This window comes from Micromys minutus (assembly GCF_963924665.1).
Source record: "Micromys minutus genome assembly, chromosome: 10".
NCBI lineage: Eukaryota > Metazoa > Chordata > Mammalia > Rodentia > Muridae > Micromys > Micromys minutus.
This window is the reverse complement of record NC_137979.1, coordinates 10269246-10289796: the sequence shown is the minus strand read 5'-3', so window position 1 is coordinate 10289796 and position 20551 is coordinate 10269246. Positions and strand designations below refer to the sequence as shown.

The window sequence follows — 20551 nt, the reverse complement described above, 5'->3', positions numbered from 1 at the left end:
TCCCCACCTCTCTGGGGGTCCAACGACCTGTTTACCGGGGTTGCCTAAGACCATCCTGCATATCGGATATCCACACTACGATCATAACGGTAGCAAAATTGCAGTTATGAAGTAGCAATGAAAATAATTTTATGGTTGGGGTCAGCACAGCATGAGAAACTGTGCTAGAGGGTTGCATCGTTAGGAAGGTTGAGAACCACCGGTCAAAAGCTAATCAGGGCACACATAACAGGACAATTTAGAGAACACCCAGAAAGCAGCCCGCTCCCAAACCCACCAACCAGGGCTCTTCCAGTTGGCATAGTGCTGGTGGCCATCCCTGGGTGTCTCTCCACGCGATGTCCAGGGAGAGAAGCAGCAGGCTACAGCCATTTAATAACCACATACTGACCTCCAGCAGTGTGCTCCTTAGCTACGTGTGTTTCTGCGCTGTCCTCGACAACCCCTGATGGCCTCGTTAACCCCACTAAGCCCTGCAGGTCTCTGTAGTGCTTTTCTTGTTAATACTCTTGGGCCCTGGTAAGTGAAAACCTGGCCAGAAGGTTGGGTGTGCCTTGTTAACCTCCATTAGACCCTATTAAATTCCCTAACTAGAGTTGTAGCGACTTCTTGGAGTCCCTCATTAAAACTGAGCAACTCCCATTGAGGACCGGGTGACCTACAGGCAGGTGGCTTCAAAGCACAGCACGCTGGGGTTCTTCGCTGTGAAGTGTGGCAAGTGCTCCTGGAGCCAAGTGAACCTTGGGTCCACCCCCGAAGTCGTTCTAACACCTCATTGTCATTGGCGGGCAAGTGCCACAACCTCTCTGAGTATATTTACATCCCTACAAATGAGTTAGTTTCGGATCCTGCTTACAGGACTATGAGAAGATCCCTGTAAACTCCAGGCAACTGTAGAAACGGAACACTCAGCCCCCCACCCCGAATTCAGTATCTTCCCACATGCCCACGGGGCTCCCAGGCAGCCCACTGGGAAGGGTGGATATGGTATTTTGATGTCGTTTTCCTAAATTGCTGCCACGCAAATGGCTCTTCATTTTCCACTCCCACCCTCTTCCCTCTGTCACTGTCTTCCTCCTCTTCAATGGTGTATCATGTAGCCCAGACTAGCCTCAAACTCATTTTGTAGCTGAGGACAACCTTAAACTTCGAATCCTCCTGCCTCTGCTTTCCAAAGGTTGGGATGACAGGAGTGTGACCACATCCGTCTATGTTGTATGTGGATCTCACATAGCTGGGCAGGCACTCGATGGCCTGAGCCACATCTCCGGCCTCAGGTCGTCTTCTTTCTCTTCCATTCCTTGTTTCTTTCTTTCAGAGAAGTCTCACTATTCAGGCTGGGCTGGGTTAGAACTCACTAAGTCAACCAGGCTGGCTTGGAACTCAGAGATCTGCCTATCCATGCTTCCTGGGTGCTAGGTTTAAAAACTACTTCTTCCCTTCCTTCTTTCCCCTCCTTTCTTCTCTTCCCTTCCCCTCCTCTCCCTTTCCCTTCCCCTCCCCAGCTTCCTTCCCTTCCCCCTCCTTCCTTTCCTCCCTTTTCCCTTTTTTTCCTTCTTTCCCCTCCCTTCTTTCTTTTCATCCTTCCCTTCTTTCCTCGCCTCTTCATTTCTTTCCTTTCCTTCCTTTCTCCTCCTTTCTTCTTTTTCTTCAAGATTTTATTTATTTATTTTATGTATGTGAGTGCACTGTTGCTGTCTTTAGGCACACCAGAAGAGGGCATCAGATCCCATTACAGCCACCATGTGGTTGCTGGGAATTGAACTCAGGACGTCTGGAAGAACAGTTAGAGCTCTTAACCACTGAGCCAGCTCTCCAGCCCTGCATTTCTTTAAAGATTTGTTTATTTATTATATATAAGTACACTGTAGCTGTTATCAGACACACCAGAAGAGGGCATCAGATCTTATTGCAGATGGCTGTGAGCCACCATGTGGTTGCTGGGATTTGAACTCAGGACCTCTGGAAGAGCAGTCGGTGCTCTAACCACTGAGCCATCTCTCCAGCCCCAAGCCCCACATTTCTTATTTCTCTCTTTTACTTTCCTGCTTTCCTCCAATTTGCTATGCAGCCAAGAATGGCACCGAATGGATGACTGACCTGCTCCTCTGTCTCCTCAGTGCTGGGATTACAAGAATGCCCTCCCACCTCTGGTTTGCCTTCTCATTCCGAGGCTGTGCGGACGGTGATACGGGAGCAGTGGACTTTGAACACTTCCATCAGTTGAGCTGGGTGAGCTGGAGCGATGACTTTACACACGTGGCCAGGCAGGTCACAGAACCTAAGGGAGAACACATTACTCTTCTAAATGGGCACAGTATTAACCCAACTCCTAAGCTCTCAGTCCTCATCAGAGAGGCTTCACCTTTAAGTAGATGGCAATTAACACAAAATCCCAGCAGAGAGGGACTTGACAGCTGCTGGGAGAGGCAAAGTCGGTTTTAGCGGAAGTGACTGCTTGGTAGGTAGACTGTGAGACTGCAAGTCAGGGCAGGCCCCACCCCCAAAGGGCAACAGTAAATGGACTTGCTAGAGAAAGAAAGAAAAACAAACGAAATCTCAAAGTTGGGTGGGAAGGGATGAGAAAGTGGAAAGAGTGGCTATGAGGGCTGGGGGAGGGGTGACTATGTCCAAGATACATTGTATAGGGTTTCTGAAGAATAAAAACATTGTTAAAATTTATCTTAAAAACAATCTTGTTAGTTACTCAGTACACTCCGTAATCCCAGCACTCAGAGGATAAGACAGGGAAATAGGGTCAAGAGTCCAGCCTGGGCTACATAATAAGACCTTGTCTCAAAAAGAAAAAAAAAAAAAAAAAAAAAAAAGAGGGAAAGCCGCAGCCAGGTGTTACATCTCCACAATCCCAACACCACGAGGTGGAGGCAGGAGGATCATGTGTTGGAGGCTGGTCTGGACATGGTTAGGCTGCAGTAAAAACAAACAGTACCCAAGACAACAAAAGAGAAGTAACATTTCCTTTCCCAGTCTTCGGAAGACAGCAGTGAGGACAAGGTATAGCATGCTGAGCCTGCCCACGGTGCTGTAAGGCTGGACAGAGGGTCTTAGCCCATGGGGCCTCTGGAATCTGCAGGTTCAAAGCTCAGTCACAGAGCCCAGGCTTCTCAAACGGTGGGATGTCCGTGCGCATGACTAGCTTGGGGACTGGCAAGAGCAAATGCCAGTGCAGGAGGAGACACAGCAGCTGGTGAAGCAAAGGTTCGATACTTCGGCATTGGGATAGTTACAGAAGGGTCTGGATTTCCACTTCTCAGATCTGTTCAATGTGTCCCCACAGGGCAGGGACAGAGGGTAATGGGAGGGACTTTGCAGCCTGGCCCTGTGGGCATTCTAGTGGTGGTCTTCTATCCACTTCATCTGAGACTCTAGTTTTCTAGGCAGCCATTAATGAGCTAAGGAACTGGGTACCTATTGCCTCTCCAGTTGAGGAACACACAGGACTAACATTTGGGTCCACTCTACTGTGATCCGAATGCTTCCGTCTGTACTGAGACTAAAGGTTTTGGGTATCTAAGGCTGTCACAAAAGCCAGTTACACAGTACTGGGGCCCAGAAGCAGCTGGGTTCTGAGCAGGAATTCAAAGGGAGCCATGGAGTAGTCTCTTGCTCATTCAGATCGTTTATTGAGAATGAGGGTCAGGCCGTCTCATCTGTGTGACACCAAAACAGGAGTCACGCACATGCTAAGGAGAGTCCAGAGAATCGAGACCTTCAACAGTACAGAGCCACAGGCACAAAAACAAAGTACAAATGACCCATCCCCCCCCCGCGTTTGGCAGGAAAACAAATACAGTCAGAGGCCTGGGATGGAAGGGCACTTACTTTTCAATAAGGCAGTTACAAAGCGGATAAACCCCATTCCCCAAATACGCTCCAATGGGCATTACAGGCAATAGAAAAGCAGGCAAGGATGGCACAACAGTAAGCAGAGGGAGGCTTTGTGTTCAGAGGTGCCAGTGGAGGGAAAGAACCCACTAGAGATGCTCAACTTTATGCCCCAGGCCCACTTTGCCCACCTTAAACATCACAGTGACTTTTTCTTTTACCATCAACAATCTGGAAGCAGTCTGTAATCCAATGAAACAATGGATACTCCAAAGGCACCGTGCTCCCCAAGGCATGAGCCTGAGCTCCTCCCACCTCCAGTCTGACTGCCCTGCTTAGTTCAGTAGGGACCCAGAGCCAGGGCCATCACTTAGTTTCAGAGACAGGCTAGAAGACAGGAGCTGGGCAGAGACAGAGCCCACTTTATAAGGGCAGAGAAGGCAGGCTAACACTCTGCCTCACCAGTGTTGGTCCAACCTTTTGACTTCTCTGACCCTAATTGTTATCCACGAAATTCGTGCTCAAGAATGACACAACTGAGTTTTAAAAATTGTAAGTCTCATAACGCTCCAAATAATTACGATTCTGCGTTGGGTCACATTCATTGCTATCCCAGGGGGCTGGGAGCTGTGCTGGGCATGCCTGCTGGGGTTTTAAATACAGCTGGTCTGCTCTTTGACCAGCCATCTTGCTAAACGTAGCAGTCCCCAGCCTCGCCTTGATTCTCCTGCAGTTCTGCAGGCCAGTTTGTCCTGGGAGCCAATTGCCCTTGAGGGGCTCCCAGGGATAAACTCGGAGACATGCCAGAGAGCTTACTTGAGATTACCTGTCACAAGCCAATGACTAGAGCACAAAAATGAAGGCCACAGAGGCCCCTCCCTGACATGTGACCTTGGCAAATCTCTTGGGACTTTGTTTTCCCCATTCACATAGAAAGACCATGGGATAGCAACCTTGAGTGACTTTGAGGGACTGATGTGCCTCCAACACTGAGACATGGGACACTTTCAGCTTTTGGGGTGACATCCACACGGGAAGCAGAAAGGATGAGCAACCTTGGGACCTTAAACGTCAGGCAAAGCTGTGTGCTGTCTAGAACCTTCAGAGATGCCATAGGTTCTGTGTGGCCAGCATGGGACCAAAACCTCCGTTGACTTGGACTCTTGCTAGCAGGCTGATGCCCTGCTGGTAACTTTGACATGAGTGGCGGGCTGAGGGGTTTCTCCAACATCTCCAACAAGGAACCAAGACCAATAGGCCAATACTTAGGGGTAAAGGTTTGTGAAAACACCCCCATTGTATCCAGCTGTTCCTACCTGCAAAAAAGCTAAAACGTGTGGGACAATGCTAAGACCAGGTCCTTTGCCCGATGAGACTCTGCCCACATGGCCCCCAAATTAGAGAGCATGGAAAAGCCAGAAGCTAACAACAGAACAGTCTTCCCTAGGAGGTAGTGAGCTCTCTGTCCTTGGAAGTGGCCAAGTGCAGACTGCTTCTTAGCTGGGGTGGTAGAGGTGGAATGTCAGCACCAATGAAGAAGTTGGAGAACTCAAGACTCTTTCCAACCCTTTGGATCCTGTCGAATCACAGAGAGCCTTCAGATGGTGTTGATGAGGCAACTTCTTTGGGACTATGCCAGGGACCACCTGCTACAGTGGACATTATCCTACCGCTACATGCCAGGCAGTCACTTGGTAAAAATACTAACAGGAAGTGTGCACACGCACACACATGCCCAGCCTCTACCTGCAACATTATGGTCTGTTCTTTGAGAGGCTATTATGAGCATAGCTACCTACGGCAGAAACATGCAGCACAGAGAAGCCAAGTTCCTCGAGTCACAAAGCCTACCAGGAATTTTGGTTTGCCGTCTTTTTTTTTTTTTCCACAGTTTGTTCCATGAGATAAGAATTCTGCCCATCTGCATTGTAAAAAGTTTCAAGCCCCCAAATGAACAAATGGCAGGCTATGAATGTCTCCATGTGACCCCTTCAGGGTGAACTGAAGAACCACACCAGGCTGGATCAGAGACAGGAAGCCATATCACTTCTGGGGTTGAAATTTCAGTTCTGCCCAGAAGCACCAAGTAGAGAGACCATGCTGAGCCATTATAGATATGTGTGTGTGAGAGAGGGACAGGTGATGTGAAAATACAGGCAGCCAAGACAACTACTGCTCTCTCACTAAACCCTGATGCCCCCCCCCCCCCCAGCCAGGCCTGAACCTTGAAGGCAGCAGGCTCTTGCCCATGGCTAGGCCAGCAGACGGGAGGCCAGGAGCTGCTGCTCCAACGACACAGTACACTTCTGAACACGTGAGAAACGTAAGTTCAAATAGCTTTCTTTGCCTTTCCCCTCATGCGATCTGTTTTAAAAGGTTGAAGAAGACAGTCCTGGCTTCTACTTCTCCAAGGCTGTCTGCATCAGAGGACGAGAATTCTGGGGTCACAGATACTCCCCAGATTGGATCTGGACATACAACCTGGGAATAGGTGAAGCCTAATACCACATCTTGCACAGAAGTGAGCCTCTCTCTCCACGGGAAAATAGACTTTATACTAAAGGGAAAGTCACATGACTTACATGCCTCCCATTTTGGTTTACTAATTAGAAAGCTAATCTTGCTTGATAAGACACTGGCATTTCCGCAGGGTAAGTTAAGTGAAGGCTCCACCTGCCCTCAGACACCAGCTTCTCCTGGTCTCTTCTGTTGTCCCCTCAGTGGTAGGAGGGAGACTGACTTCTATGCGGAGCCCGAGTTCTGCATTTTGAGTCCTGCTGGGAGCTTGGCCACAATGGAACACACTGCATGTTAGTCACACCAGGGGCCCTGTTTCCACTCCACAGAAGTTTGACACTCTGCTCCATAGAAGGAAACCTTCACACACTCCTCCACTCAGTGCAGGGTTTAGTTGTGATCTCTGAGACGGCACTCAGGCAAGCCATCTGGGAGGCATTAAAACTGTCAGGCCAGGCCTGTTCTCCTGTTAGGGCTTAAGAAAAACTCAGAATTGAAGTGGAATAGAGAAATGAGACATTTGGCCCAGTACATACAGGATGGCTAGAAATTAGGAATCTTTTTCTTATCCTCTTACACACACCCTGTGCCCCACCAACTGACTTGAAATTATACACAAGTCTTTGGATATGAGAGCTTTGCTTTCTTAGGGTGCTTCTGACAGAACTAGATAGAAGGGTCTGGTTTGAACAATGCCAAAATTTAACACTTTAAAAAATTTACCCTCGAAGGCATTCTCCCCAAAAGGAGGCATATTCTGAGTTTTTCACTTAAATGTCAGGTGGTAGTGACTTCCTGTCTAGGCTCAGAATCTCCTGCCTCACAGGGCCAAGGAGCCAAGTCTCACACTGTCTCTCCAGAGAGCTGGGCTTTGGAGCAGAAATCACAGGGACTTTGGCAGATTTCCTGCAGGTTGTATACTGAAGACTAGAAACATGAACTCCATCTCTGTCCCTCAGAGCACTCACTGCCAGAAGCATAGCAGGCCACGTATACCTCACTCTGGGTAAAACGTAGAAGACCATATTCCTATGGAAGGATGTGGTTTTATTTACATTTTTTAAGAAATCACTTATTGTATGTGTATGTGTGTATATGAGAGAGAGAGAGAGAGAGAGAGAGAGAGAGAGAGAGAGAGAGAAAGAGAAAGAGAAAAACAGTGTGCTACTTGGCCAGGAACTGAACTTCGGTCATTAGGCTTGGCAGCAAGTGCCTTTGCCTGATGAGCCATCCCCAAAACATTGTTTTATTTCTGAGACAGGTCTGTAGCCCAGGTTACCCTTGAGCTCAGTATCCTTCTGTCTTCTTCTCTTGAATGGTGGGACTAAAGCATGCACCATTATGGCCAGCCTGTGATATCTTTGTGGATTCCGAAATCTCAAGACAGCTCTGCATGTGCATGTCCAGAGATCCCTGCTTACCTGGACTCCTTGAGGAGGGGCAGGGTGTCCTCTGCCTCTGGTGGTTAAGCAGAGAGCAACACAAAGGACAGGTCTCAGTGGTAGGAAGGGTGACGCAGAGGCTGCGTACCTGTGACAGCACTTGGCAAACACACACTGAGAGCCCACTGTGCACAGGTCACAGGGCAAGTTGGGGACAAGTGTCAAAGTGAATGGTACTAAATGGCAACACTTGCTATAAAGTGGCATGCCTCTGTCCCCAGAGGGCAAGGGTCTGTCCAAACATGGGTCACTGAGCCATGCTGCCATGGGCAGCCTGGTACTGCATGGTGACTGCCAAAATGCACATTACCCGGCATTTCTAGGACCGATTTAAAGCTTTGCTGAGCACTCTAGACACGGTTTTAAAACTCCGTTTATAACACTGGTTTTTCTTTTTCAGTCTGAGCAGATATCTTAAAGTTTTTCTATACACATGCTGACCTGTGAGAATATAATCCTCCTGACAGAGACATTTACAGTATCCATCATTCAAATTTTATTTACAGTAGATATGAACAGTCCTTATTGGCTGAGATGTCGCAGAGGCCACCTGTCATCAGGCAGTACATGGCTGTCCTCTCATCAAGGCCCCCACCTCACCGGGGTGCTGCACCTCACTCAAGCTGCTTGCTGCCCTCTGATTTCTGGTCCAGTCTGCTCCTGTTACTCTTCACCATGTAGATGAAATAGGCAAGCGTCTCTTTCTCATTCACTGGTATGTTCCTGAAGTGTCGGCTCACAGTCTACACAGGAGAAAAGACCAAAGTCCCTTAAGCTTTGTGCAAATTGGGCCCTAGATCCTACACTCTGCAGAGAGAGAAAAGGAGCTGCTTCCAGAAGCAACCGCCTGGCCCCCAGACTTGCCAAGAAGCTGCGGGAGGTAGTGGGCCCCTTGCTCTAGAGCTTAGCTGCTTTTCCCCCCAGGCTACCAAAAGTGCACCACCGCGGCCCAGGACGGCACCAAGGCGTGGATGTACTTCAGTAGCATCTAGCCATCCCTGGCATGACTTCAGCTACCCTGTGCTGTAAGGAGGCTGAGGCTTCCTTGGCTGGCCAATTGCCATCAAGCCTTTCAGGCTCTGGAAGTAGACCAAAAAACAGGCTTTAAAAATCGTGTCAAGCTGGGTGTGGTGTTGCATGCTTGTGATCCGTGCACTCAGGTCAGACAGGTCAGGAGTCCAAGGCCAGCCTCAGCTGCCTTGAAAACACACACACACACACACACACACACACCCCAAAACAAAATAAAAACCGCCCTAAAATGTCAAAGGGACAGTTGAAACAGATATGTCTGGCCCCAAGAATTCCTGTAAAGTGGGGACAGCTGCTCCCGGGCCGTCTGCCAGTGTAAGGGAGGGTGCTCTCCGCTCATGTCCTGGTTCGGCTTTTGTCTTAGCCCCGGAGAAACACCGCCTCCTCTTCCCTACTCTTTTCTGTAGCTGGCAATGGCTAAGCAGCAAAGCTGTGCGCTGCTGTTGTACCTGGTGCAGGTGAGGGCAGGGCTGGGGAGTGGAGACATCAGAGCCCAAAGCCAGCCAGCAGGGGGCGGCCTCTCAGTAGACCTGCATGGATGGAGGTGGTCAGGGCAGAGTAATAATAATAACAATAATAATAGTAGTAGTAGTAGTAGTAGTAGTAGTAGTAGTGGTGGTGGTGGTAGTAATAATGATAAATAAATCTCAGGATTGTGTTTTTCTTTCTCTGCCTCTCATTTTTTTTAAACAAGAAATGGCAGAAGAATCAAGAGGGTTGAGGAAGCCAAGTGCGTGTCGTGTGTCTAGAAGGGAAGCTGAGGCCATTAGCACTGCTAGATCACTCACAATAGGGAAAGGAAAGTGTGTGTGTGGTGGTGGTGGTGGGGCAGGGAACCTGGAGGTTGAAGGGAAAGCTCACTAGTAGATGATTTGTCATATAAGGAATCCTGGATTTGCTCTTCATTACCCAAAGAAAAATCAAGCCCTAAACCTAAAGACACAGCAGACAATCACACTCACACACCTATAAGAACTGATTCTATCAAGAACCTTGCAAAAATGCTGTCATGACTCAGAATTGGGGGTCCTCAGGTTGCCATGTGACTTTTAAAGCAAGTCCATCCATCTCTTTGGAAGTAGGACATTCTATTCCACGTGGAAAGCTCTTGATGACTTGTGGGAGGGGCAGCTGGAACACAGGAGCACAGGCTGGGCCTCTGATTTACCCACCTACCTCTGCTAGCTGCGCCTTGTTGAAGCCGGGTCTGGTCTGCAGCTTGTAATGCCGTTTGTAGCGTCGGAGAGTGTTCACCTGCAGCTGGAACAGATCAACCTGGAAGCGAGGGGAGAGGTATGTCTGAGCCCACCCTGCCTGGCATGCCCGAGGAGGGCTGAGGAGTTAAAGAAGTCGGAGACGCTGTCCAAGGACTAGGGACTGACAAGGAGGCCAAAGGCAGGTAAGGGGAAGGCTCTGTGTATGGAGGGAAGCTGAGTCAGAAGAGGCAATAGTAGAGGTAGTGAGGAGGAGAGAAGGATTTTGAGTGTGGACACCTGGAGCAGAGGTAGGGCTGGGGCAGCAAGCACTGGGGCGTGTCCTGGGTTGGGCTGCCGGCACTTGAGGGTGGAGCTGGATGGCCTGGAGGGAATGAAGACCTGCAGCACCGGCCCTCTAGTGAGAAGGCAGAGCTGAGCCCTGCTTCAGCCAGTGCTAAAGGACACCAGGGTATCTAGGAAGGCCAGCTCAGGGACACCTGAAGGAGATAAGCTAAAGTGTGGCTGGGCAGAGGTCACAGGAGCAGAGGTGCTTCGCCTCAGATGTCACCATCCAGAAAGGCTGCACAGTGATCCACCTGCAGGTCAGGGCTGGCGTCTCTGCAGATAGCAGGCTAAGGAACAAGGGCTCCCATCTCTTAGTTCAGCTAACCTAGGGAGAGGGTAAGCTACCTACTCGTGAAATAGAGAAGGTCCAGAAACATGGGTTGCCTTGACCTGACTCCAAGAGAGGCTTTTCATTCAGGATAGTGGAACTCATTTGAAGGAAAAACAACAAAACAAAACAAAAAAGAATAGCCAATATGAGGGTCCAGAATCCTCCATTCACTTCCAAACATTCTAAGAAAACTTTTCTAAAATGCTTGGTCAAAGGGATTCAGAAACTGAATGTATCTTTATGAAATAACAGCAACGCCACAGGCAAAAGATATTGGAAAGTAAGGCCGGGGAAGGGACCCGGGGAGGGGTGTGAGGACACGGCTGAGCTTCATAGGCCTCTCCACACCTGCAGATTAAGGCCTACCTACTACTCGCGGCCATGAAGTGTGCTCAGAGGCAGGGTGAGGATGCACCAGATGCGCAGTGCACACTGGCCATAGTTCCTCTTTCACAGAGCCCGAGTGGGAAGGAAACCCAGCTAATATTCCTGGAGGCCTCCTTAGCATACTTGGGAACCTTCTGGGTGAGAAAATGGGGTTCATGGTCTTCCGCGGTGCTCTTTAATTTGGGGGCACATCCCAAAGGACACGTGGCAATGTGTACAGGACATGTTTGCACTGTCACAACTCAGACAACGATGTCATTGGCCTCTAGTGGTCGGGGGCACAAGGGGGCTTCTGCTGATCATATTCAAGATGGGCCCCTCCCCTCAAATGTCAAATTTCTGCTCAGGCTAAATGGCTGTGGTGTGTCTCTGGGGACAAGCCTTAGCCCAGCTGGCGACACTGACGAGATGAACCTTTACATTCAGGTCAGAGAAGGCGGCAAGAGCTGTCTAGATCACAAGCTGAGCCTTAACTTTAAAGAACAGGGTGTTAAAAGGGGTAACATTGTGTTAAGCACTAGCTGGGCTCAAAGGCAAAGCCCTACAGTCTACTACAAAGATGAGCGGAGACTCTAGTACAGCCTGGGACCTCGGAGCCTGGGTCCGTCTGGAGAGTGACGGGCAAGCAGGCAGAGCGGCTGGTCACCAAGCTTTCAATGTTACTCAAAGTCTAGAGCACTCATTTTCAAACACACTGCAGCAAGGCAAGCAGACAAAAGATGACTGATTAGTTCAGAAGACACAATAGCCAGGGAGAGAGCTGGAGTCTCAGCCCACTACTCTCACTCTCTGGCTGGGAGGGAGGTGTGGGCCACAGTCTATTCTCCCTGCTCTCTCAGCACCTGGGCCTTTACCTCAGGAATGTCAGCATCATGCTCAGGGGAATCTCCGCCATCATCACTTGTCTTCCTCTTTCTTTTATTTCGGACGCTCTGGATGAAATTTTTGTGGAAGTCGCAGATATACAGGTGCCTTACCTGGAAGAAACCTAAAGTCAGTGTTACCAACCCCTTGGAACCTGTGAAATCACGAGCCTTCTCTTTTGGCCAGGCACTAGAGAGAGACGGATGAGTGGAAGGCAGGCCACAGCTTACAACCATACCGAAATACGCTGCATGTGAAGAAATACAGAGGGCTGGCAGTGTGACTCAGTGGGAAGTACACCTCCAACTTGGATACCCCACATCTGATTCACAAAGGAGCAGAGAGACAGGATTCTCACAAAGGATATCCACCACACAAATGAGAGTGGATGTCACCCCGATTTTCTAATAAACACCAGAGTGTATTAGTGAAGGTGCCAACAGCAGCTCAGATGTGAAGAACATGTTTTGATTTCAGAAGTAAGTATAGCACGGTTGCCTGGAGGAACCCACTCGAAGACCCTGCAGGACCCAGTGCCTACATATTGGCCTCGGGTAGGAACGGATGGTGCACAAATGTTCTGGGGAGACATCTGACCTGGAGTTTAGTCCTTAAATATAAAAGTAAACCGACAGGAAGTCACCTTCAATGAACGCAGACTGTTTTGTGGAGGGAATAACGAAAACTGTCTAATCGGGTTGACTATCAGTTTTGTGTGGTTGGGTTGGTGAGTCATTCGGAGTGTAAACTGTGACGCTGTGTTGCACACAGCAGGCGCCCAGTAAGTGCTGATACACCAATGTAGACACTCTCATACCTAAAAACGGCGTTTGCAGGTAAAGGCCACCTCTTACAAGGTCACAAATTGGGATGGCTTTTGCCAGATTCCACTCTAACAATGGACTTTTGGACCTGGTATATGCCACTGTCCTAAAGAGTAACACACAGGCAAAACAAGACTACAGGACATGTGTCCCCTGTCCTGTTCCTGGCAGCTGACACTTAGGTTGACACAGCACAGTGGTAAACTGGGAAGAGCAGCAGGATGGGGTGTTTCTAAAGCTTAGGTAGGAAGCCGTCAGACCCAGAATGGAGAGGTGAGTATCCCAGGCTCCTGAAGCCTTCTTCCTTTTTGATTCCTCACTTCAAGCACCCTCCAGAAGCAAAGACGAAACATGTCAGTTGCAAGTTGGCTATGTATCAATATATTACAGAGGCAGCCAGTGTCCACCTGAAGGGTTGTGGTGTCTTATTTTAAAAGGGCTTTTGCTAGATCCTTTTACAAGACAGCGATTCTCTGTCCTTAACCGGGCTCAAGTCTGAACTGCTTTTCAGTGATCTGAAAGGGCTCTGCTGCCTTTGCGGGTGGGGCCACCAGGGTAGGAGCAAAGGCTCACCACGGGTGTCTTTTTCCCCCCCCCTCTTTCTCCTTTCACTTGCTACAACAACTAGAAATTCTTGTAGCACACTTACTTGGGGTTGAACTCCTGCCCGAGTCTGTGGGATGAAATAGAAACTCTCTCAGACCTAATGACTCTACATCACCACCTTGACATGGACTGAGGCTGCAGTCTAACCACAGCCTTTCCGAGTACTGCCCTTGGGAATGCTACTGCAGGGCAAAGGGGCCCTTCTTCCAGATGATGATGGTGTGTGTGATACAGTCAACACTCTTCGCATGGGTTCCCCATGGGATGAGTGGATAAAAGGAGTCTTTACTGCAACAACAAAACCATCCAGGTGTGAGGACGCTCAAGGGTAACTGCAGCCCACACAGGAGGCAGGCACCGTTTCCATGTGGATAAATTCATCATCGACAGTCTCGAGTTCCCTTTCACTCCCATGTGTGATTAGCAGGGGATGCCTGAGTGTTTAGCCAGGTTTTGCCTCAGAGTAATTTTTGTTCGTTCATTCATTCATTCACTGACATACATTTGTAAAAGAGAAAGTCCTAATCATTAAAAAAAAAAAGCACGATTCCAAAAAAGCTGGACTATACTGGTTAACTCAATAAAACTGAGCAGTCAAGTGAAGAGTCTAGAAGAAAGGATGATGACCTTATTTATTATAGAGGAATGAAACTTGGGTGTAGGTTTTGGAAGCATGCCAGCTAATAAATGGGTTTAGGAAATTAGCCAGCTTTTAAGTGCAGTGTGCTCTTGGCGCCATTGCTTCCCAGCCCCAGTTTCTGCCACATCAGAAGTGTAAAGATGGGCTCCCCTGTTCGCTAACAGGCAATGTCTGATTTCCCCTAACCATCGAACAGTAAGAATTCAAGCTCCCTCAATATTCAGAGTTCCTTAACTCAGCCTCAATTCCTAACCTGGAAGCTGACACTCAGGGCTGGCAGCAACAGATGGCAAACTGAAAAGTTCTTAACCGGTTGGCAGTAGGCACATCTTCAGAACCATTAACAGAGAAGGTGAAATCAGGAAGTTTCTTATAATTAGCCACAAGGCGTAGGGCGAACCCATTCAATTTGAAACGGTGCACCTCTCCACCTCCAACGCTATTACCAAAGATGCTACTCCCCCCCCCCCAAGAAAACTGATTCCTCGCCCCCTCCAATCACATCCACAGAAAGTCATTTAAGAGCTGGCCTTGGCCTTATTTCTGCCACATCTCAGAAAAACTCATTCGCTGGCAGCGAAGCGGGCTCTGTGCTGCGCTGCAGAGACGGAGGCCGCGGGAGACAGGAAAGTCGCGGCCACCTTGCTAGTGTCTGAAAGAGCGACAAGGTCCTTGGAGAGAGGACGAACTTGGAGAAGATCCTCCGGGTTCCCTCGTCACCCCTTCAGCCTAATTCTTGCTAAAGTAACCCACCTCCCTCTGCTCTACTATTCGGCGCAACAGTGACAGCTGAAAGCTGCTGTCCCTTTCCCAGGCAGGAAGAGTGTGCCAAGCCCTCCCCGGTTTGCCAGCCCACCCTCGGGGATGCGGGCAGCGTCGCGGAGCACCGAGCGGCCTCCAGGAACCTGAGTCCCCTGTTTTGCACAGACTGCGCGGCGAGGCCCAACGCGCGGAGCGTCCCCGGGGTCCCTTCCCGCGGCCCTGCGCCGCGCCCCGAGACTCACGCTCTTGTCTATGTCCAGCTTGAGTTTCTTCTGCGAGATGCTTTTCTGCACCCTCTTGCTGAAGGAGGCGTTGCCCGCTGGCCGGACGCAGCGCTCGCCGTCCGCGATGAGGCAGCAGCTCTGGCCGTAGCCCGGGGCGGCGGCGGGGGCGGCAGGGGGCCCTTCGCGGCTGTCCTCCTCCGTGCTGAAGCCGTTCATCTCCCCGCCCCGGCCCGGCCCCTCCGGGGGAGGGCCCCTGTAGGCCACTCCGCGGCTGCTAGCCCCGCGGGGCAGCTCTCCGCCAGCCCCGCGTCCGGGTCCCACGGTGCACCCCGGGTCAGGCGCGCTCTGAGCTCCGAGAGGCCCGGCTGCTCTGTGCTCCTGCAGCCCGGGCCCCGGAGGGGATGAGCACACCGAGGCTGCGGCCCGGGCCCGCGAGGCTCCCCCGGGATCCGGGCCCGGCCGCCCTGGGGCTCCCGAGGCCCCCGCCGGCTCCCGCCTGCTCCGCGCCGCGCGGCAAAGTCTCCACCCCGCAGCTCCCCGCGCGGGGGCCCGGCCTCGAACCCGCCGTGTCCGGGCCCCGCGGTGCGCTTGGCCTGCCCCAGCGCCTGGCCGCTCGGCGGCGCCCCGAGTCCCCGCGGCAGCCCCTGGGCCGCCCCGGCCGCCGCCCGCCCGACGCGCCGCACCACAACAGTGCGCTTCCCCGCCCGCCGCGGCACAGCGGAAGTCCCGCCTCCGTGCACTCAATGGCCGTATTCTTTATATGGGCGGGGTCTCCCTCGCCGCTGGCAGTTCCCATTGGGCGCCATCGCTGCCGGTCTCTGGTGCCAGGCTACTTCCTGGACTCTGCTGGGATGGGTTCAAAGTAGAGAAAGTGCAAGAGGGAAGAGTTACCCGGGCTAGAGAGGACAGCGGGCCGCAGGTTTCATCCTGGCTGTGGAGTGGGATGCTGAGATGGGTCTGGAGGGATGCAGGATGTTCTAGTCCCAGTTAGGATGGTGAATAGGGTCCTCGCTCCGTGGAGGGATGCTGAGCGGGGTCTGGAAGAATGCAGCAAGTCCTGGTCCGGGGCAGGAATGGTGAGCGAGGCCCACTGGCTCTGGGACGAGATGCTGAGTTAGGTCAGGAAGGACGCGGGCCCACACTTCAGGGAGGGGTGCTGAGCGGGATATGGAGGGACGCAGGGTCTCCACTCCGTTATGGGGTGCTGGGCAGGTACCCAGTTCCAGCGCGGGATCCTGAGGTGGAGCCCGGCTCCATTGTGGGGTGATGAGCAAGCGGGTTACGGGACGAAATGCTAAGCCGGGTCTGACAGGCCCAAAGGTCTCGTATAACTGCCCGGATGTTGAGTGGGGTCTACGGGAAGCAGTGATAGACTTGCAGCAGAGATCACGTTCGAAGTGGATTGAAGCATCGACGTGCGGAGGAAAACGGGAAGACAAGCGTGGGGGAAGGGTGTGGAAAGGGGATCTTAGGGAGAACAGACCGGGCAAAACGGAAAATCCTGGGCTGGAAGACCTGCGCAGCAGCGGGAGGCAGGGTGCATGGTGTGGGACATAAAGCTAGTATGGAGGTGCAAATGCGCATAAAAGAGGCGTTGGGAGGTCGGACAAAAGAAGCTGCAATCTTTGGGTAGAGCAGGCACCAAGGAACGAAGGACTTAAAGAGGAAAGCCCAGGGTTATGGCAACCCTTCCCTGAGGTGATCCTCAGGATGGGCTTTGTGGGCTGAGGCAAAGGTGAAAGGCCTTTAGGCCACCTACAGAGGACTCGCCTTCAAACGTGTTGGGGACTGGTTTTGCAGTTTTATTGCTTCAAGGTCTCAGATCAACCAGGGAGGAAGCCACCTCACCCTGTCAAGACCAGGGTGCCTCGCCCTTCCTGAAAGGACACAGGGACTTTTATGAGGGTCGGGTCGTGCAGTCAGTAGTATTGTGTGGAGTGGGGGGAGGGAGAAGGGAGTTGGATATGGGGTGGATGTCACGTAAGCTCTTAAATTCTCTTCAAAGGTCTAAGATGAGTTTGTATAGTTTAATTTTATTAATTTCACACAGGAGACAGTATGTTAGAAAATATACCTACCCGGTAAAAATTTAAGCCCACTGTGGGGCAGAGGCTGTAATTTGGTGGCAGAATGGTTGATCAGCACACTTGAGGCTCTGGATTTGTTCCACAGTACTATTTAAACAAGATGTGGTGGCACTGGTCTGTATTCCCGTCTGTTAGCTGGAGGATCTGAAGTTCAAGGTCATTTTTTAAAAAAGAATTATTTATATGATGTATATGAGTACACTGTAGCTATTTTCAGACACACCAGAAGAGGGCATCAGATCCCATTACAGATGGTTGTGAGCCACCAAGTGGTTTCTGGGAATTGAACTCAGGACCCCTGGAAGAGCAGTCAGTGCTCTTAACCGCTGAGACATCTCTCCAGCCTCTTAAGGCCATTCTTGACTACATATCACCTGGCCAGTCTTGGTTTTGTGAGACCTTGTCTCAAAATAACAAAAGAAAACATGTCCATTATGAAATTGCTTATAAAAAGTACTGTAAACATTACAAATAAGAAGTGAAGTGAAATTTAACATCTTCAGAAAAAGATGTATATGTGAGTTTTTAAGGTAGATTCAACATCAGTGTGTGTGTTAAAAGTCACCAGCAACTCTGTAGCAAAGATTGAGGAGGAGCTTGAGAAGTGACCTTTTCAATGCTGAGTAAAGGGTGTGGAATGAGCTCTTCTCTGTGGCCCACACCTGTTATGTCAACACTTCAGAAGTGTGCAGGGGGATCCGGAGTTCTTATTGAACTTGAGGCTAGCCTGGGCTACATGAGACCTTGTTCCAAAACAAATCCAGGATATAAAATTGCATGTGGACTTTTGGAATGCAATATGTGTATATTTATGTTAAAATAAATAATTCATGCAGGGTGGGAGGCTGGGGGAGATACTGCTCTTCCAGAGGACCCCAATTCATTTCTGTGTAACACCTACATCGGCTCACAACGGCTAGTAATTCCAGTTCCAGGAAGTTTGCCCACCCTGGGAGTGTGCTAGTGCCCCATCCCCAAACAAAACAAAACAAACAATAACAAAACATTTGGGAGGGGCACGAAGTGGCTCAGTGGGTTAAAATACTTGTCAATAAGGCTGCTGAGTATTTCAGTTCTATCCCCAGGACCCACAGGCAGAAGATAGAATTGGCTAATGCAAATTATCCCCTGACCACAGCCTTACTGTGATATGAATGCACAACAGGAAAAAAAAAGTCATAATATTTTTTTGAAATTTAAAAACATACACATAAGAAATACTCCATATTACAGATAGTGATTATTTTGGGGTAGCAGAAATGTAGTTGACATTTTAATATTTTGTTCTACCTTTGCATATTTCCTAAAAATTAAATGATTTTTTGTTTGCCTTTACAGTAACAAAAGTAATAATAAAATATTAATGGATAAACACAATTTACTAGCCTTGCTTCCGAGTGCATATTCCAGAGCAAGTTGAGATGGAGAGATGGCTCAGTGGTTAAGAGCACTGACTGTTCTTCCAAAAGTCATGAGTTCAATTCTCAGCAACCACATGGTAGTTCACAACCATCTGTAATGGGATCCGATGCCCTCTTCTCGAATGTAGGTGTACATGCAGATAAAATACTCATATATAAATAAATCTTCAAAACAAAACCTAACTAACACAGGCAGCTACAGCAGCATAATGCTGGGTAAAGTTCAGTGTAGAGAAGCTGGGGGTACGCTCAAGGCAGTGTGTGCTGGTTCGGAGGTCCTATGGTGTGGATGGGGGTACGCTCAAGGCAGTGTGTGCTGGTTCAGAGGTCCTATGGTCCTATGGTCCTCGGCTGTCTTGGAACTCACTCTGTAGACCAGGCTGGCCTCGAATTCACGGAGATCAGCCTGCTTCTGCCTCCCACGTGCTGGGATTAAAGTAGTTCTTGCTTGGTTTTTTTTTGTTTGTTTGTTTGTTTGTTTGTTTGTTTTTAATGCTGAGATGCTTTTCAGAAATCTTGAGTTCTGCCAGGTCACTTCAGCACCAAACTGCCTCACTGTCAGCCTTCCTTGGCAGGAGGAGTAAGGAGCACCTCCCTTGGGGGCCCCAGCCCAGTCATCAGGATAGCGGCCATTCCCGATAGCTGTCATCCCAGGTGTTCTTTAGAGCCACCTTCCCCTCCTTTACTTGGCAATCCTTTCTTAGTGCAGTCTCCCGTTAAAATAAGCTCATCTTTAGACCAGAATAAGCATCAAGCCTCCTGTCTGTAGAGTGTGCACGTGCTATGTGTGTGTGCACCATGTGCGAGCACCTGCTCTCAGGCTCTGGCCATCCTTTGCAGAGATCCTAGAGTCTTTCATCGGCTTTAATGACTTTGCAATACTTATGCGCTGTGGAGAAGCATCATTAGAGGTTTGGCTTTGCTGTTGGAACAGTGTCCACATCTGAGCACTACTCCTCATGTGCTATGGATGCTAACACATTCCTTTTCATTAGGAGACAGTGCCTCACATATTCCGGGCTGGCCTGGAACCCACTATGTAGTCAGGAGTTACCTCAAGCCTCTGATTCTCTTGCCTTCACCTTCCAAATACTGGGATGACGGGCACATGGCGCCACACACAGTGGTGCTGAGGATGGAGCTCGGGACTTCATGGCTGCTCGGTAAGCACTCTGGTTGCTGAGCTACAGCCCCAGCCAGCCTCATTTCACGTGTAAATGCCCACCGCAGTGCCGTGCACATTAAAGGTTAATCAGTGCTATTCTGTCCACCTACCTCAGTTCGCTTACATTTGCTTCCAAAGCTGGATTTCTTTTTCGAACAGGGTTTGTCTTTACGTTTTGCCCGTATGCATAAATGTGCACCATATGTGTGCCTGATGCCTGTGGAGGCCAGAAGAGCGTCTCCGATCTCCTGGACCTGGAGTTACACGTGATTGTGTGCTTCCGTGTGGGTGCTGGGAACCTAGGTCTTCTGCAGGAGCCACCAGTGTTCTTAACCACCAAAGCATCTCACCAGCCCCAGCATTTGTCTCTGTAGCTCAGGGTGCCCTGGAACCAGATGACAAAAGAGCTCCTGGCACTAGCTGACAAATGTTTGTGAACCACTTGGTGTGTGTACTAGGTCCCCTGCAAGAGTAGTGAGTGCTTTGAACCCCTGAGCCACCTCTCCAATCCCATTGTAAAATTTTCAACACAGAGTTTTTCCTACCCAGGTGTGACGGTGCATGCTTTTAATCCCAGCACTCAGAAGGCAGAGGCAAGTGGATCTCAGTTGGCCAACCTGGTCTATATGGTGAGTTCCAGGACAACAAGGACTATGTAGAGAGACCCTGTCTCAAAAAACAAAAACGAACAAAAAAACCAAACCTAAACAGTAACAAAATAACACCCTTTCCTATTGCTTATGGTTGCTTCCATAGTGGGCTGTCAGAAGGAGAACTCTAGTGAAGTTTTCTCTCTCAGTCTCTTCTTACCCTGCTCTCTTCCCCCATCACCCTTCTGTTCCATCCACTGAACAACACAGCA

The 20551-nt window shown here is 50.0% G+C and overlaps 1 protein-coding gene across 2 annotated transcripts; it reads right to left on the bottom strand.

Annotated features, from left to right (window-relative positions):
- Positions 1 to 1947: 1947 nt before the first annotated feature.
- SAP30L (SAP30 like) lies at positions 1948 to 15712 on the bottom strand. Of its 2 annotated transcripts, XM_080923808.1 has the most exons (5): positions 15035 to 15712; positions 11951 to 12073; positions 10014 to 10112; positions 8419 to 8548; positions 1948 to 2281 (listed from the first exon to the last, which is right to left on the bottom strand). In XM_080923808.1, the coding sequence occupies exons 1-4, from the start codon at positions 15230 to 15232 to the stop codon at positions 8420 to 8422; spliced, it is 549 nt and encodes a 182-aa protein (XP_080779934.1). In that variant the 5' UTR covers positions 15233 to 15712; the 3' UTR covers positions 1948 to 2281; position 8419. The 2 variants fall into 2 exon arrangements, with proteins under 2 accessions (XP_080779934.1, XP_080779933.1); XM_080923807.1 differs by lacking the exon at positions 1948 to 2281 and having other exon boundaries at positions 3665 to 8548.
- Between the last annotated feature and the right edge of the window lie 4839 nt (positions 15713 to 20551).